General features: G+C 45.7%; 1 protein-coding gene across 2 annotated transcripts in view; it reads right to left on the bottom strand.

Annotated features, from left to right (window-relative positions):
* The window catches only part of CACNG3 (calcium voltage-gated channel auxiliary subunit gamma 3), a 107,227-nt gene that overhangs the window by 9,520 nt on the left and 78,074 nt on the right, over positions 1 to 19,633 (bottom strand). For both annotated transcript variants that reach the window (XM_019012889.3, XM_004057366.4), the window contains exon 2: positions 6,148 to 6,231. In XM_019012889.3, coding sequence (XP_018868434.1) covers positions 6,148 to 6,231 — 84 coding nt within the window. The remainder of the gene's footprint in view (positions 1 to 6,147; positions 6,232 to 19,633) is intronic.

Genomic DNA, 19,633 nt, shown 5'->3' with positions numbered 1-19,633 from the left:
GGGCTGAGCCCCGTGTAAAGGGTAGAACCACAAGAATCCAGGCAAGCCTGGGAGCAGTAGCTCATGCCTGTAATCCCAGCAGTTTGGGAGGCTGAGGCGGGAGGAACACCTGAGGTCAGGAATTTGAGATCAGCCTGGGCAACATGGCAAAACCCCATCTCTGCTAAAAAATAAAAAATTAGCCAGGCATGGTGGTGTGCACTTGTGTTCTCAGCTACTTGGGGGTGCTGAGGTAGGAGGATCACTTAAGCCCAGGAGGCAGAGGCTACAGTGAGCTGAGATCGTACCACTGCACTCCAGCCTGGGCAATAGAGTGAGACCTTGTCTCAAACAAACCAACAAACAAACAACAACAACAAAAAAACCCCATAACCCAGGCAAAAGCCCTTCATAGCTTGGACTGCGGGGGTAGACCTGAGGTGGTAAGACGTGGCCAGATTCAGGGTGTACTTTATATTTTGAAAGTAAAGCCAACAGAATTCGCTGATGGATTGGCCATGGGCTGCGAGTTGCATTTGGTCTTAGGTGCTGAGTGAATGGAGGAGCCTCTCCTGACCAAGGACACTTGCAAGGGAATGTGGTGGGGCCAGGGAGGGATGCGAGTTTATTTTGGCTCAGGGGTTCAAAGCATAGTTCACATTGCTCAGTGTTCAAGCCTTTAACCTCCATATTCACTAGGTGTTTTTCTGCCTGTTTAGCTCCGGCCATTTTCATTTGGTACTGCACTTTCATTCGTTTGCTTGTTTGTGTTTTCAGTTTTCTGAAAATTTGGTAACTTATTTAACCTGTGGGCCTAGGAGGGATGAAGAGGGAGACCTGAAGTTGGGGGCTGACGGCACACAGGTGTGAGGAGATCAGGAGATCAAGACCATCCTGGCTAGCACGGTAAACCCCGTCTCTACTAAAAATACAAAAAATTAGCCGGGCGTGGTGGTGGGTGCCTGTAGTCCCAGCTACTCAGGAGGCTGAGGCAGGAGAATGGTGTGAACCCGGGAGGAGGCAGAGCTTGCAGTGAGCCGAGATCGTGCCACTGTGAGATTCTGTCTCAAAAAAAAAAAAAAAAAAAAAAAAAAGAAAGAGAAGATGGAAGGGATTTTGCTTTGGTTTTGAAACTGCCCAATCTTTCTTTCTTTCTCTCTCTCTCTCTCTTCCATCCTTCCTTCCTTTCTCTCTCTCTCCCTCCCTCCTTTCTTTCTTTCCTTCTCTTTCTTTCTTTCTTTCCTTCTTTCTTTCTTTCCTTCCTTCCTTCCTTCCTTCCTTCCCTTCTTTCTTTCTTTCTTCTTTCTTTCATCTGTCTTTCCCCCTCCCCTTCCCTTCCCTCCCCTTCTCCTTCCCCTTCCCCTTCCCCTTCCCTTCCCTTTTTTGATGGAGGCTCGCTCTGTCACACAGGTTGGAGTGCAATAGTGCGATCCGGCTCACTGCAACCTCCACCACCCGAGTTCAAGCAATTCTCCTGTCTCAGCTTCCCGAGTAGCTGGGACGACAGGCGCATGCCACCATACCACCCTAATTTTTGTATTTTTAGTTGAGACTGGGTTTCACCATATTGGTCTGGTTGGTCTCGAACTCCTGACCTCAGGTGATCCACCCGCTTTGGCCTCCCCAAAGTGCTGGGGTTACAGGCATGAGCCACCATGCCTGGCTGAAACTGGCCCAATTTTCTAACAGGCTGGATGCCCATGAACTGAAGCTTTAGAAACTTACATGTGTAAGTTTCAACGAAATGAAATGCACCTGCTGCCTGTTGGTCAAATCCTCTTCCTTGCCCCTCCTGTTTTCCTTCCTGGCTATATCAACCCTTAACTTTAGTTAGGCATGATTAGTGTGGTTGCTGAGTTCTGGCCTGCTGCAAAGTCCTGCAGTTCTATTATGCAGGCTTGAAGGAGACAGAGCTGGCCCCTGGTTCCTTTAGCTCCCAGGTCAAGGGGGCCATCCCAGGGAGTGAGCTCTGGGGTTCTGTAAGTGAGTGTAGCTTATTTTTAATGGGCCCATCTGTGGGCACAACTTATTTATAATTTGTAAAAATGTACACATATGACCTATGGGTTTCCAGCTGGATTCTTGTTGGGCCCTTGCAAATATTAGGGGCAAGTCTCCTCCAGTGGTTTCAAGCACCTGTTAGGGACTTGTGGACTAACCTTTAAAGGGATCATTTGCATTGTATATTGACAGGAATTGCTTGAATATTCAATGTAATGAGTGTAATTAATAAAAAGTGAATACCTTTTAAAAAATCAAAGCATGATTAACCTTTGATGTGTGCCCTAATAAAATGATCTGAATGTTTGAAGCTATTGAACTGTGTTGGTTACACAAAAATGCATATTTGGGCCTGGCACAGTGGCTCATGCCTGTAATCTCAGCACTTTGGGAGGCAAAGGCAGGTGGATTGTTTGAGGACAGGAGTTTGAGACCAGCCTGGGCAACATAGGGGGACCCCAACTCTACAAAAAATGTAAAAAGAAATTAGCCAGACATGGTGGTGGTGGGTGCCTGTAGTCCCAGCTCAAGAGGCTTGAGCCTAGGAATTTGAGGGTGCGGTGAGCTATGATCATGCCACTGTACTCCAGCCTGAATGACGGAGTAAGACCCCATCTCAAGAAAAAAAAAAAGTTTATGTTTGAAACATGTGGATAGGAGATATGTAAATGTGACTGTTTCCCAAGTGGTGCAATCATCATTTGGGAACCATTGGTGGGGAGACCCCACTCTTTGCCCCTCAAATGAGATACAAGCAGATTGTGTCAACTCTGGCTATAAGTGTCTGCCTCAGACAGGAAATTTTCTGCTAAGTCATTGGAAGCCCACTTTGCATTTGTTTTAGCCCAGTGGACACATGGTGGCTTCAGATCAAAGAGGTTTTTACTGTCTTCCTTCCCTGTTTCTCCTCCCCAAACTATATGGAGCAAAGTCAAGGTCTTAAGGGTGGGGACATAAGCTTGTTCAAGTGTAGCCCCACCATTGGAGTCTGAATAGGATTTTCTAAGTCCAGTGCTGTGTTGTGGAAGTCTCTAGTCAACAGAACCTGTAGGCTTTGAACCTGCTGCTGTCAGAGGCGTTGGAAACAGAGCGACTCCATCTTGAATAGGGGATGGGTGAAATGAAGCTGAGACCTGCTGGGCTGCATTTCCAAGCACAGGATGAGATAGGGGGTCAACACAAGATACAGGTCACAAAGACTCTGCTGTAAAACAGGATGCAGTGAAGAAGCCAGCCCAAACCCGCCAAAACCAAGATGGTGATGAAAGTGACCTCTGGTCATCCTCACTGCTCATTATATGCTAATTATAATACATTAGCATGTGAAGAGACACTCTCACCAGCGCCGTGACACTTTACAGATGCCATGGCAATGTCAGAAGTTACCCTATGTTCTTAAAGTGGGAGGAACCCTCAGTTCCTGGAATCGCCTGCCCCTTTCCTGGAAAACTCATGAATAATTCGCCTCCTGTTTACCATTAATCAAGAAGTAACTATAATACACTAGGTCAAGCAGTCCATGCCACTGCTCTGTCAATAGAGTAGCCGTTCTTTTGTTTCTTTGCTTCTCTAATAAACTTGCTTTCACTCTACTTTATGGACTCACCCTGAATCTTTCTTGTGTGAGATCCAAGAACCCTGTCTTGGGGCTGGATCTGGACCCCTTTCTGGTAACACTGCTATGGGTTTATGCTGTAGCCTACCCCAAAGAGCACAGGAGAAAGAAGAAACAGCAGAAAAGTCGATATGCAGAATCCCATTCCCACCAGGGTTGTGGGTCAGGACAGGGACTGGCAGGCAGAGTGAACACCAGCCAGGCAGGGAGAACCCTGCAGGAATGTGCTCCCAGCCCTACGTGGCTGGATCAGGAATCCCAAAACTCTCAGCAGGAAATCTGTGTTCTCATTAAGGCCTCTCCTTAACCTTAGCCCAATTCTGCTGCTATTGGTGAAGCTTAGGTGGACCGTGGGCTAGGGGTGAGGAGAGAGGAAGGGACATCTTCCCAGACGAGAAAAAAATACTTTGTCAGAAAAGCTATGGGCCTCTCTGAAGAACTTAAAATCAGCTATACAAGTTGTGAAGAGAAGTCACAGTTCTGTTTAGTCTCCGACAGAGCAAACGTCAACATGTTTTATCAACATAAAAAAGAAAAACAAAGAAAATCTATGGGCACTCTGGTAAAACCCCACTGGTGATGATTAATGCCATTCTCTATTGAGAAGATGCAAGTGATCTGTGTCATCTCCCAAATTTTGGTTAAGCTACATCTCTAAGTGTGGCTAATTTTGCTCTCCACACTGAATCTTTTTGAGCTGCTGATGTGAGGGGTGAGAAAGAAAACAACTTTTATCTGAGTAACGCAAGTCCTTTTAATTATCAGGCCCAGAGAGACATTAAAATGAGACAGTGATCACATCCTTCTCTCCTCTTTGAGCTGGGTACTCATCTCTTGAAATTGCTGGCTTTTGCCACAAGTAGCATAAATTAACCTAATAATGCTGCATCTGACACTATCCTCCACACCGTGTAGCCAGTCACTAATCAATATTATTGATTAGCGCAATGGTACAATCAATGCAATGGCACGATCACTGCAATGGCACTGCAGCCTCAGCTTCCTGGGCTCAAGCAATCCTCCCACCTCAGCCTCCCAAGTAGCTGGGACTAAGGGTGTGCACTACCATGCCTGGATAATTAAAAAAAAAAAAATTCTGTAGAGTTGGCAACTTAATATGTTGCCCAGACTGGTCTTGAACTCCTGGCTTCAAGTGATCCTCCCACCTTGGCCTCCTAAAGTGCTGGGATTACAGGTGTGAGCCATTGCACTTGGCCTCATTATTTTGAGTGAATCCAACACACATTCTTGCTGAAGAAATTACATTAAAATCCCAAATCAAGTTCTCTCTGTGCCTTGACCAATGGAAGGCTCATCTCTGCAGTGAATTTTGCATTGCTAATCCCATGCAAGAAACGGGAGCTAATGCATATTGCCTCCTGACTATGTGTTGGGCCCCGGCTAATTTTTGTGACCCTGTCAGATGGATGACATTATAATCTCCATTTCAGAAAAAAATGAAGAAAGGTAGGAACTAGAGAGAGAGGTAAAGCCACTTGCCTCAAGTCCAACCCAGCTAGTAGAGTCAAACAAGGGTCAAAGCCCAGATTCCAGAGGCCTTGGCTCAAAGCCACCACATTCTTTTGGCTCCTACATGCTGTAGTTGTGACAGTTCATGTCATATCCAGGTTACTGACTTTGGAAAAATCCTACAGAGACATTGGCTCTGTCCCAGTAGGACTGAAACTGGAGGAAAGCCAAAGAAGAGGTGAACTTGGGTTTGTATTTATTCTCCTAGGCCTTGCTCCTTGGGACCTCACCCATTAGCACCTCACATCACCCATTAGCACTCTGCCATTAGCACCTCCAATCAACCCTCCTGGGAAAGTGAAAACTTGCATTCAAGTTAGAGAAAGTTCTTTAGATTTTTCTCCTAAACTGACTAAAAAGAACCTTTCAGTTTTGACTCACCTACTTTTCTGTCTTCCTTCCTCCCTTCCTTCCTTCCTCCCTTCTCTTTCTCTTTCTCATTCTCTTTCTTTCTCTTTCTCTTTCTTTCTCTTTCTCTTTCTCATTCTCATTCTCCTTTTCTTTCTCCTTCTCTTTCTTTTCAGAGACAGGGTCTCACTCTGTCACCCAGGCTGGACTGCAGTGGTATGATCATAGCTCACTGCAGCCTCAATCCCCTGGGCTTAAATGATCCTCCCACCTTAGCCTCCTGAGTAGCTAGGACTACAGGTGTGTGCCACCACATGCAGCTAATTTTTTAATTTTTTGTAGAGATGGGTTCTTGCTATATTGCCCAGGCTGATCTCGACCTCCTGAGCTCAAGCGATCCTTTCTGGCCTCTGCCTCCCAGAGTGCTGGGATTACAGGCATGAACCAACCCCCACCCTACCCCCTGCTTCTTCTTTCTGTTTCTAATTCATTGAAACTAAAGAGGCTTAGCTCTCAGAACCACTTGAGTGTCTCTGTGTACTGGCACATGGGGCTTCTTTGCACTTATCCATTTCTAGGGACAGATGCTGAGGAACCTCCGATCAGAGGCAGCTGGGTGATGGCAGGGGCCCATCCCTTCCTCCCAGAGAGACCCGAGAAGCCAGGGAACTTACGCAGGAGATACTCGGCTGTGTCCTGTTCGTAGTCAGCATCTTCAGGGAAGTGATCGATTTTCTTGCACACGCCTCGGAAAGCCCCTGTGGAAACAGATAAGGGTTCTGAGGCTGGGGGAGGAGACAGAGCTCCAGGGGCCCAGCCTGGGTCCTCACCGCTATGTGCAGATCCTTTCTCTGGTTGTTGGGGGCTGTAGGGTTGTTGGGCTGATAGGCCCAAGAGCACCTTTATTTTTTATTAGAGACAGGGTCTCATTCTGTGGCTCAGGCTGGAGTGCAGTGGTGCAATCATGGCTCACTGCAGTCTTGAACTCTTGGCCTCAAGTGATCCTCTCACCCCAGCCTCCCAAGTAGCTGGGACTATAGGCATGTGCCACTGTGACTGGCTAATTAAACATTTTTTGATAGTGAGAACAAAAGGTCTCACTATCTTGCCCAGGCTGGCCTCAAACTCCTGGCCACAAGTGATCCTCCCTTCCTCAGCCTCCCAGAGTGCTAGGATTACAGGCATGAGCCAACAGGATCATTCATCAACAGCATGTTTCTTTAGGGCACAAAAAAGAGACCAGTAGAGGCAAAAGATAAATAATACAAAGCGGGAGATGGAAATTTGCTGCTTTTTAGATTTTGCGTGATGTTGGGATCCACTTTAGAAGGGCAAAAACACCATGAAACATAAACACTAATTGTGAAGACTATCTTATCTTTCCCCTCTCCTCCAGTCAGTGAAGGAAAAAGCAGGTAGAATTCAAGTACATCATTTTTTTCTGCTCATTTTACCAATGAGGAAACAGGGCTTAAGAATTTTTCTTGAAATCACTCAGGTAAGTAGTTATTTAGGTTGATGTAAAAGTAATTGTGCAGTTGTGCAATTACTTTTGCACCAACCTAAATAGAACCGGCATTCCAATCAAGAGCTGAGTCCAGGCATTCCAGAATAGTCCACTCTCCCCAACGATGTTCATATCTGACCACAGGACACTCCCTTTCCCTCTCTGCCCTCCCAAAGGATCACAGCTCATCTCCCTCGCTATGAGGTTCACCCCTTTGGGAGCCTCAGATTTGCTGAACATGCATCTTGAACATCCGTCCACATTTGCTGTCTTTTTTGTTTTGTTTGAGACGGAGTTTCGCTCTTGTCGCCCAGGTTGGATTGCAATGGCACGATCTCGGCTCACTGCAACCTCTGCCTCCCGAGTTCGAGAGATTATCCTGCCTCAGCCTCCCGAGTAACTGGGATTACAGGCACCTGCCACCATGCCCGGCTAATTTTTGTATTTTTAGGAGAGATGGGGTTTCACCATGTTGACCAGGCTGATCTCGAACTCCTGACATCAGGTGATCCAACTGCCTTGGCCTCCCAGTGTGCTGGGATTACAGGCGTGAGCCACCTTGCCTGGCTGAGGTGTGGATGTTTAATCATCATTTTGGGTGTTAGTTAACTAGACAGTTAACCAGTCTCTGGGGGCAGTTAATAGCTCTGCCAGTTCTTTTAAAGGACAAAAAATTTTCCAGAAATTATGCGTTCTTGTCCCTTTCCCTGTCTGTGTAGCTGGAGTGGAATCAGGGGGGCGGGCATTGTGATGTCGTGGAAAACGGACAAGGTTCAGAATCAGACAGAGCTGCGTTGGTATTTCAGAACTGTAATTGTAAGAATTAAATAAGGCTATACATGAACATGAGATAATTTTTGCAAAGCTCTAGGCATGTCATAATAATGGCTGACACTTATTAAGTGCTTCCAATTGGCCAGGCACATAGCTGAAACCTTACACCCCTTATCTCATTTACCCTTGTTTACCACCCCAGGACGTAGAGGCTATTAGTATTAACATTTGATAATGAGACAATGGAAAATCACAGAGGAGATGGTGTCACAGCTGGTGAGTGATGGAATTGATTTTTGGATCCAGGTTTCAAAGGCTGTAGTTTCACGACTACACTGTGAATAGTAGCCATTATTATTATGGCTACTATGGCTACTATCGTGATGTCTATTATGATCTCATAAAAATAAGAGTGTCATATATTTAATTTCTACTATAAGTAGGCTCCAGGCCAGAGCCATTTCGTAATAAATGCCTTGGAATATGTAGAACATCTCCTTGGTTCTGATTCTCTGCTTACCAGGCAAATAATAGACTCAGAACCAGGAAGGAGGTTCAGGAGAGAAGACTCAAGGAAATTCTTAGAAAAAAGACAGACCCATAATTTCTTCCCTGATATTGGGAAAAAAAGACCTTATTCATGCTTGTTCATATTTTAGAGTTTCATTTATATATGCCTGTTTGGTTTTAAGCCACATCCCCTTCCAGTTGACTGGATAAGAAATCATAATAAGTAACACACGTTTGCACCTACTATATACCAGGTACCATTCTTAGCATTTATGCATTTTTTTTTTTCTGAGACTGAGTCTTGCTCTATTGCCCAGGTTGGAGTGCAGTGGCACGATCTCAACTTGCTGCAACCTCCACCTCCCAGGTTCAAGCGATTCTTGTGCCTCAGCCTCCCGACCACCATGCCTGGCTAATTTTTGTATTTTTAGTACAGACAGGGTTTCACCATGTTGGCCAGGCTGGTCTTGAACCCCTGACCTCAGGTGAACCACCCGCCTCAGCCTCCCAAAGCACTGGGATTACAGGTGTGAGCCACTGCGCCCAACCACATTTACGTGTTTTATCCTCTTTAGCTATCTAAATGACTTTATGAGGTGCCTAATGTTATTTATTTATTTTTATTTATTTATTATTTTTTTGAGACGGAGTCTCACTCTGTCGCCCAGACTGGAGTGCGGTGACGCAATCTCAGCTCACTGCTTGCTCTGCTCACGCCATTCTCCTGCCTCAGCCGCCTGAGTAGCTGGGATTAAAGGCGCCTGCCACCATGCCTGGCTAATTTTTTGTATTTCTAGTAGAGACGGGGTTTCACTGTGTTAGCCAGGATGGTCTTCATCTCCTGACCTCCTGATCTACCCGTCTCAGCCTCCCAAAGTGCTGGGATTATGGGTGTGAGCCACTGTGCCCGGCCTGAGATGCCTAATGTTATGATGAGGCAATGTTATTAATATGAGGAGGAAATTGAAGCTTAGCCAAGTCACCGATTTACTCAAGGACACAGCTTGACATTTACCAGCTGACCCCAAAGACAAAGTTCCTAACTACTATTATGAATTACACTCTCTTCAACAAGTCTGTGTTGTGAACTAAGTTCTTTACCTGGTGGCTTCATGATCATTTTATAGCCTACCCCCTACTATTGATGTTGGCAATGAACTGGACCAGTGGCTTCTCCATTAACTATGCTTCCCCATGGCATGTCCCAGGGGCGCCTGGGCAGGGGAAGGGTGTTGGTAGTGACACCATCCATTGTTAGTTGATTTCCATACTCCTCATTATTTGCTGTTTTCCACGAAAGATTTAAAAGGAAGAAAGTGTTCAGGTGAAGATGGAATGGGAACCTTACTAAATACAGACCAGTCAGAATTATTGAGGGAATTAGGAACTACATACATGTAGGCATCTGCTTGTGAAATGGGCCTATTCATGGTGGCTTCAGGCAGCTTGAAACTAAGACTTAGAACCAGCAAATGCCAGTAGCTCCTGGAGACGCAGTCACTAGTTTTGTTGTTGTTGTTTGTTTGTTTTTTAGGCAGAGTTTCGCTCTTGTCACCCAGGCTGGAGTGCAATGGTGTAATCATAGCCCACTGCAACCTCCACCTCCCCAGTTCAAGCGATTCTCCTGCCTCAGCCTCCCAAGTAGCTGGGACTACAGGCATGCACCACTATGCCCAGCTAATTTTTTATTTTTAGTAGAGAAAGGGTTTTGCCATATTGTCCAGGCTGGTCTTGAACTCCTGGCCTCAGCTGATCCACCTGCCTCAGCCTCCTGAAGTGCTGGGATTACAGGGGTGAGCCACTGCGCCTGGCCTGCAGTCACCAGTTTTTAATGGTCTAAAGCAGCTTACTACTACCCACATTTGTACAGCCCATGAGCCAAGAATGGTTTTTGCATATTTAGATAGTTGAAAAAAAAATCAGAAGAATATTATTTGTGATCTGCAAAAAAATGTGAAATTCAGATTTCAGGTCGGAAAATAAAATTTTATTGAAACACAATTATGCCCATTTGTTTATATTGCTTCAATTTCCTCATTATAACATTAGGCTCCTCATGAAGCCATTTTGAGAACTAAAGAAAATAAAACATGTTGATGCCACTATAACAGAGTTCAGTATTTGCCACAGAGATAGCAAAGCTGAAAATATTTACTCTCTGGCTCTTTAACAACAATTTTGCTGGTCCCTGGTTTAAAGATTTCTGTCCCAAGAAGGCAAAAATGGAAAGCAAAGGGGGAGTTTGGGCCTTCCTGGGATAGAAGATGTAATCTAGGCTGGTGTTTCTAAAGTAGATAATATTGGCTTCTGGGGCAAATCTGCGTTGCAGACTGTTTCATTTTGTGGTTTTATCTGTGTGTGTTTGTTTTACCTGCAATACTCTTTTGCACATTTTATTTTTAAAAATTAAGTAAGCTTCTGCATTTTATTTTATTTTTATTTTATTTTATTTTATTTTATTTTATTTTATTTTATTTTATTTTATTTTATTTTATTTTATTTTGAGATGGAGTCTTGCTTTGTCACCCAGGCTGGAGTGCAGTGGTGTAATCGTAGCTTACCGCAACCTCCACCTCCTGGGTTCAAGTGATTCTCCTGCCTCAGCCTCCTGAGTAGCTGGGATTACAGGTGCATGCCACCATGCCCGGCTGATTTTTGTATTTTTAGTAGAGACGGGGTTTCACCATGTTGGCCAGGCTGGTCTTGAACTCCTGACCTCAGGTGATCCGCCTGCCGCAGCCTCCCAAAGCGCTGGGATGACAGGCGTGAGCCACCGCACCTGGCCTATGCTGCTGCAATTTAAAATTCTGAATATTTCACATTAAAAACTGATTCGCAGTTTCTCTTCAAAAATGGGGACCTCTGTCTCACATTTCCATGCGGGAGTAATGAATCCCTGGATGACGTAGCTGACATCAGCAGCCCTCTTTAGACTGGGTGTAAACTCTCCAGTTGGCCAAAGTCCCCACCTGGCTCCATATTCTTGCCTGGCCCTGTAGATATTTGAGTCTGCAACCCCTGAACCAAAATGTATTTAGTAAGAGCCCAGTCTTTGGTGTCCCACGTAGGAATAAATCCTGACTCAGCCACTTACTAGTTGTGGTATCTATGGCAAATTACCTCTCCAAACCTCAGTTCCTTCTACAGAATGAAGATAATAATAGTAACTTCATGGAGTTGCCATGAGAATTAGTTGAGGCAGTAATAGCAGTTATTACGCCACTTGCTGTTCTCAGCACTTTACACATAAATCTTTTAATTAGGCAATGACATAAAGCACTTAGTACAGTTCCTGGAGTATGGTAGGAACTCAGTATATTACAGCTATTATTACCGTTGGTTTTGGTAGGTACTTTAGGATCACAAGAGACACACTGGCGCCATGGTGAGATTTTAAGAAGCAATATAGAAGGAAAAGGAATCAAGAATTTTCCCCAAGAAAGACTCCACACTGAAAATGAATCTGCTGGCAACCCATGTCATACATGCATCACAAAGTGAGCTTGGACATTCATGTAAGTAGCATATTGCTGGCTCCCAGAAATAACCACTATTTAGCATTTTTGTATATTTCCTTCCAGGCTTTTTTTCCCCTGTGCTTTCGCACACAAATGGCTTTACAAAACTGGGATCATGCTGTTCTTCTCACTTATATTTTCTTAGGAGTATCTTCCCATATCAGTAAATCTTAGAAAAGTAGAATGAGATTGGACTTGCCCACCCACTGTAGAAGATGGAACCAAGAGAGATGGTGAAAACATGCAGACTGCAAGGATGAAGTCAGGATGCAGAGAAGAGCACAGCTTTAAGTTCAGGCATTGGAGCAGAGAGAGGTAGAAGCTAAAGCAGGAAAAGGATCAATGGCGTTTGGTCTGGGTGATGGATCCGGTGGTTACAGGTGAGGGAGGACAGAAGCCCAGGTGATGGAGGACAGGAGCCCAGCGAAGGGCATGTGTGAGAGCCAGGCCCTGAGAATTCATAGACCCCAGGACCCCGGGAAGAGGTTTGGAGAGAAAGACAGAGCCAAAAGAGATTTCCGGAGGTGTTGAAGTACAGTTGCAGAGACTGGCTTTTTGGTGGCCACAGCTTCATCCTGGGGAGAGAAGATTGTACCAATAGTTCGTCTCTGGTTCAGACAATAGAAAAGTACTTCCTTCACATGAGGAGGGGTGTTGTCCTTAAGCGGATACTCTTTTTTTCTTTTTCTCTTCCTTTTTAGTTGACATGTAACAATCGTACATATTTATGGGATACAGAGTGATACTTCGATACATGTATATAACGAATAATGATCAAATCAAGGTAATTGGCAAATCTATCTCTTTTAGCTTTTGGAAAAGGTACACTAAATTATTTTATTTATGTATTTTGAGATGGGGTCTCGCTCTGTTGCCCAGTCTGGAGAGCAGTGTCATGCTTATGGCTCACTGAAGCCTCGACGTTTTGGGCTCAAGTGACCCTCCTACCTCAGCCTCCTATAGCTGGAACTACAGGTATGCACCGCCACACCTAGGCTAGTTTTTATATTTTTGTAGAGATGGGGTCTCATCATGTTGCCCAAGACGATCTTGAACTCCTGGGTTCAAGCGATCCTCCCACCTCAGCCTCCCACATAGCTGGGACTAGAGGTGTGCACCACCACAACCAGCTAATTTTTATATTTTTTGTAGAGATGGGGGTCTTGCCATGTTGCTCAGGCAGATCTTGAACTGCTGGACTCAAGCAATCTTCCCACCTAGGCCTGCAAAAGTGCTGGGATTACAGGTGTGAAGCACCACACCTGGCCACACTAAGTTATTGTTAACCATATTCACCCTACAGTGTTATAGGATATTAGAATGTATTCCTCCCTTCTAGCTGTAACTTCTGACACTTTTTCTTAAAGGTCAAACCCTTGAAATTTTCCTACTGAAATCAGGACTGAGATAAGAATGCCCATCATTGCCTCGATTATTTGTTATGGTTTGACAAATTCTAGCACAAGAAGGAATAAAACAGAATTAAGAGTTATAAGCAACAGAAAAAAAATGGAGTAAAATTACAATTTTTCCAGGTGATAGAATTAGCCTACTTAAGAAGCTGAAAGTAGGCCGGGTGCAGTGGCTCACGCCTGTAATTCTAGCACTTTGGGAGGCTGAGGCGGGTGGATCACCTGAGGTCTGAAGTTCGAGGCCAGCCTGGCCAGCATGGTGAAACCCCGTCTTTACTAAAAATACAAAAATTAGCTGGGCGTGGTGGCGGGCACCTATAGTCCCCAATACTCAGGGTGCCGAAGCAGGAGAATCTGTCTAACCTGGGAGGCGTAGATTGAAGTGAGCTGAGATGGCACCACTGCACTCCAGCTTGAGTGAGACAGCAAGACTCCAGCTCAGAAAAAAAAAAAAAAAAAAAGGAAGAAGCAGCTGAAGGCAATTAGCTGAAAAAACACAGTAGAATGAATGAAAGAGCTCAGTGAGGTGGTTTCTTACACGATATTAAGCCATACAATAAAGCTGTAATAATTAAGTCATTGTGGTACTGGCATTTTAAAATCACATTTACTACGATATTTTTTCAATACAGAGAAATAATACAAAGAAAACAAGAAACAGTCCATTACCCTTTATTCAGTTAATCCCTTTTAAATTAAAAAGAATAGATGTACATAGAGAATTAAAACAGTATGGAAGGTATTAAAAGTGCTTTCCCCACCACCAAAAATTCTCTCACCTGATAACTCAGCAGAATAATTTTTGTTAACTGCACGTGGAGTGAAATTATGTCTAAGCTGAGACCTGAAGGTTAATGAGAAGTTAATCAGAGGAAGGGAGACGTGTTTCTCAAAGCAGAGGGAATAGCATGTGTGATGATGAGAGAATGAACAAGAGAAAAACTCATTTGGGAACTCAAAGTAGCTCAAGGTGTTTAGAGGATTAATGGTCTGGAGGACAGATCCAGTGGGTACAGGTGAAAGGAGAGGGGTGATGGGAACCGGGGAAGGTAAGTGTGAGAATTGGGTTGTGAAGACTGGTTTTAGGTCGTAGGGATTCCCTAATGCCCAAGACAGAGACGGTCTTGATCCTCAGAACTTGCATTCTCATTGAGGAGAGAGACTATAGACAATATAATCGAGCTTTGAAAGATACAAAACACTGGGGCTGGGCATGGTGGCTCACGCCTGTAATCCCAGCACTTTGGGAGGCCGGGGCAGGCAGATCACTTGAGGTCAAGGGTTCGAGACCAGCCTGACCAACATGGTAAAACCCTGTCTCTACTAAAAAATACAAAAATAAGCTGGGCATGATGGTGCGTGCCTATAATCCCAGCTACTCGGGAGGCTGAGGCAGGAGAATAACTTGAACCCAGAAGGCAGAGGTTGCAGTGAGCCGAGATCTTGCCACTGCACTCCAGCCTGGGTGACAGAGCGAGACTCTGTCTCAAAAAACAAACAAACAAAACCAAAAAACCAAGAAAGATACAAAACAGGATGATGTGATAGCAACTCTTCATTGGGTGGGGGCAAGTGGAGGGCAACATTGGATAGGGTTGTTGCAGAAGGGACACTTGAGCTCAGACCTGAAAAAAAGAGAAGGAGCCAGTTATATGAAGAGTCCAGGAAAGAGCTTTCCAGGTAGAAGGAAATGGAAATGCAAAGACCCTGGGGCAAGAGTGAACTTGGTGAGTTTGAGGAACAGAAGAGAGGCTAGTAGGAAGAAAGAAGGCCTATTGCGGTGGTTTCACTGGGTCCATCAGCTGCCCTTCCAGCTGTCTTTTCAGCACAGGGATCACTGGGTCCATCAGCTGCCCTTCCAGCTGTCTTTTCAGCACAGGGATCACTGGGTCCATCAGCTGCCCTTCCAGCTGTCTTTTCAGCACAGGGATCACTGGGTCCATCAGCTGCCCTTCCAGCTGTCTTTTCAGCACAGGGATCACTGGGTCCATCAGCTGCCCTTCTAGCTGTCCCTTTAGCTCTCCATGTCCCTTCAGTTGCCCATGTCCATGTGCAACTCAACCTCTGGAAAATCTAGGGGGTTGAGTTGCACATGGACATGGACCAAGGTCAGCCCCAGCTCTTTCTTAGGGTAGGGAGTAACCTTGAGACCACCAGATTTGGGGTAACTGAAAGAACTGACCTGGTTCTGGGTGGCTTCCAAACATGCAGGAATGGGGAGGGAATCTAGAAATGGGATGTTTGTATTTTTAACTATTTTTTAATTTAAAAATTATTATTATTATTATTATTAAAAATGGGATCTCACTACATTGCCCAGGCAGGTCTCAAACTCTTGAGCTCAAGCTATCCTCCTGCCTCTGCCTCCCTAAGAGCTGGGATTACAGACGTGAGCCACCATGGACCTGGCCTGTATGTTTAACTCTTAAAGCCCTTGTCGTCTGTCTCTGGAGAAAGTGGTGCTTCCCAGGTACTTGAGCTGAAAAGGGGCTCAGAGTCCCTATTTTGAGTATTTCCTTTCAGATCTCAGCAGCGTGGGCCCCAGCCTGATCCTGGGAAGTGGTCACCAGCAATCACAAAGGGGTATAAGGCTGCTTGTCTGTGGATTTTTACAAGTAATTCAGATGGTTGCAATCTGGGGGAGAAATCGGCTGCTTCTTCTTCAGCAGGTGCCTGTCTGACCTCTAGAGGGGTAGTGTGGTATACCGGTAGGAACGCAAGCTTTCAGTTTGAATCCTTGCCCAGCCACTAAGTTACTAGTTGTATGGCCTTGTGCAATGGACTGAATGCTCACGTCCTCTCAAAATTCCTATCTTGAAATCCTAATGCCTGCAGGGCATGGTGGCTCACACCTGTAATCCCAGCACTTTTGGAGGCCAAGGCAGGAGGATCTATTGAGCCTGGGAGTTCAAGACTAGCCTAAGCAACATGGCAAGACCCCTCTCTACAAAAAGTTTAGAAATTAACTGGACATGGTGGCACACACCTAGAGTCCCAGATGCTCAGAAAGCCAAGGTGGGAGGATCACTTGCATCTGGGAGATTGAGGCTGCAGTGAGCTATGATCACACCACTACACTCCAGCTTAGGTGACAGAGGAAGACTCTATATAACAAAACAAAACAAAACAACAACAACAACAAAAAAGAAAATCCTAATGCCTACAATGATGGTATTAGGAGTGGGGCCTGCTGGGACATAATTAGGTCATGAGGGTGGGGCCCTCATGGATGGGATTAGTGTCCTTATAAAAGAAACTCCAGAGAGCTCTCTTGTTCTCTTTCTGCCATGTGGAGATACAGTGAAAAGACAGCCATCTGCAACCTGGAAGAGGGCCCTCACCAGCACCCCACCAACCCAGAAGAGGGCCCTCACCAGCACCTCACCAGGCAGGCACCCTGATCTCAGACTTCCAGCCTCCAGAACCATGAGAAACAAATTTCTGTTATTTGCAAGCCACCCATCCTACGGTACTTTGTTATAGCAGCCCAAATGGACCAAGACACCTTCTTCCCCTCGACCTTGATCTCTTCATTTTAGTTTTTCTTTTTTTAATTTTAATTTTATTTTTTCAACGTAGAGATGGGGTCTTGCTATATTGCCCAGGCTGGTCTCGAATTCCTGGCCTTATGCCATCCTGCCACCTTGGCATCCCAAAGTACTAGGATTATTATAGGTATGAGTCACAGTGCCTGGACTTGATCTCCTCAGTTAGAAAATGTTAATGATTGGCTGGGCACAGTGGCTCAGGCCTGTAATCCCAGCATTTTGGGAGGCTGAGGCAGGCAGATCACAAGGTCAGGATATCGAGACCATCCTGGCTGACACGGTGAAACCCCGCCTTTACTAAAAATACAAAAACAAAATTAGCCGGGTGTAGTGGCGGGCGCCTATAGTCCCTGCTACTCGGGAGGCTGAGGCCGGAGAATGGCGTGAACCTGGGAGGCAGAGCTTGCAGTGAGCTGAGATCACGCCACTACACTCCAGCCTGGGAGACACAGCGAGACTCCGTCTCAAAAAAAAAAAAAAAAAATGCCAGTGATCTCCAGATTGCTGGGGTTTCTTTCTTTGTTTCTTTATTTTTTTTTGGAGACAGAGTGTCACTCTGCTGCCCAGGCTGGAGTGCAGTGGTGCAATCTCAGCTCACTGCAACCTCCGCCTCCCAGGGTCAAGCGATTCTCCTGCCTCTGCCTCCCGGGTAGCTGGGACTACAGGTGCATGCCACCAAAATTGCAAGAGCTCAGGGCCTAGGGTTAGGCAGAACTTGGTTTTATGACTCAGTTTCCCCTTCTCTAAAAGTATGTATTGGGCCGGGCACAGTGGCTGACGCCTGTAATCCCAGCACTTTGGGAGGCCGAGGCAGGCGGATTTTTTTTTGTTTTTTATTTTTTTGTATTTTTAGTAGAGACAAGGTTTCACCATGTTGGCTAGGCTGGTCTCCAACTCCTGGCCTCAAGTGATCTGCCTGCCTTGGCCTCTCAAAGTCTGAGATTACAGGCGTGAGCCACCACCCAGCCTGTTGGGGGTTTCAAAAGAAATCATCATAGTATCCATGTTTGTTGAGATGTGCTCTGCCAGGCCTTGGGTAAAGGCTCTTTGGGTATTCCTCACAATCCCATGAAGCAGGCACTATTGTTGGTCATAGGATGAGCTGAGGAGCATGGATTTTGGAGGCAGAATGAGCAGGTTTGAATCCCAGCTCTGCAAGTTGCTTAACTTACAAGTGCCTCAGTTTCCTCCTTTGAAAGCTGAGAATAACAGTAGGAATAGAAAAGTCAGTGTTCGTCAAGTGCATTAGAGCAATGCTTAGCACATGGGAAGTATGTATGTGGATGCCAATTCAATAAATATGTTTATTTTATTTTATGTATGTATGTATGTATGTATGTATGTATTTGAGATGGAGTCTTGCTCTGTTATCCAGAATGGAGTGCAGTGGCGCGATCTTGGCTCACTGCAACTTCTGCCTCCCAGGTTCAAGCGATTCTCATGCCTCAGCCTCCTGACTAGCTGAGATTACAGGTGCCCGCCACCACGCCCAGCTAATTTTTGTATTTTTAGTACAGACAGCGTTTCACCATGTTGGCCAGGCTGGTCTTGAACTCCTGACCTCAGGTGATCTGCCTGCCTCAGCCTCCCAAAGAGCTGGGATTACAGGTGTGAGCCACTGTGCCTGGCCCAATAAATACTTTTACAGAAGGGGAAGCTGAGTCATAAAACCAAGGTCTGTCTAACCCTAGACCCTGAGCTCTTGCAAAATCCTCTAAATAGCACTAACACAGTGCCAAGCACTGGGAAGAGGGTTAACAGGGGGCAGTTATTAATATCATTATCTCTATTTTGGGCATGGGGGTGAGAGGAAACCAATGGAAAATTGGAGGGTAGGGCCTTCTTCATCCTGCCGTCACCCAGACGTGGGTACACATGTGCAGGCCTGTGCATGTGGGTGCATGCGTGTGTGTGTATTCCCACAGAGCGCTAACCCAGGCAAGGAGCCCCAGGAACCATCACTCCCGGGAGGGAATAGACCTAGACCAACCTGCTATGCCAATTTTGGCCAAAGGCCAGACAGAGCTTTCTGGGTCGTTCAAAGACAGCTCTGAATTTAGTGGATCTGACTTCAAGTCAAGAAATACTGGATCCAGAGCAGAGAGGCCTGGGGAAGTGAGACTATCATCCAAGGCCCAATCTTTCCAAGTTTGCAGTCCTGAAGGGAGATCATAAATGGGGAGTGGAGACAGGTTTCCCCAGGATGTCCCCCCTCAAGTGGAAGGAGAGGATATCAGTAGAGCCTCTTGATGGTCTTCTCACATCCATCTCCTCTGCACAGCCCACACGGAGGGTCCTGGGGCAGATTTTGGTGGCTGTGAATCCACGAATCTAACAGAGAGACATCACTTCAGAGCAGGCTCTGGACAGTCATGATGTGCTCAGAGTGAGGGCTGGCACTCCTCACCAGCCCACCTAGCCCAGCCACAGTGCCTGGAACTTGCTCCAACCCATAAACAGGGCCAATTCTGTAGCCAGAGCTTGACATCCATCTCAGCATGAGTCCAGCCAGTGCAACCACATTCCAGGCCCCCAAAAGCCCAGCTTAGAGCTCAAAACAGGCCAACAGGAACCTAGGGTCCAGCGCTGTAGGTCTTTTGCTAGAACTCTTTTGTGAAGATTTTTGCTTTATGATATCAGGAAGGAAGAGCAAATATCATTTGTGTTTATGCTTCCTGAGTACTTGGGTTAAGCCCTTGATTAAAAATGTTTGGGCCCCTGTTGTTACAGCAGATCTTTATTATCTGAGAATAAGGATGCCTTTCAACAGTGATTCTCAACACTGGTTCACATTGGAATTACTTTGGGAAGGGAAGCTTGAAAAATGCTGAGGCTGGGGTTCTACTCCCAGGGATTCTTACTTTATCTGGGCATCTGAATTCCTCTCCTGT

This window comes from Gorilla gorilla, chromosome 18 (genome assembly GCF_029281585.2).
Source record: "Gorilla gorilla gorilla isolate KB3781 chromosome 18, NHGRI_mGorGor1-v2.1_pri, whole genome shotgun sequence".
Lineage (NCBI taxonomy): Eukaryota > Metazoa > Chordata > Mammalia > Primates > Hominidae > Gorilla > Gorilla gorilla.
This window is presented reverse-complemented; position numbering and strand designations above follow the sequence as displayed.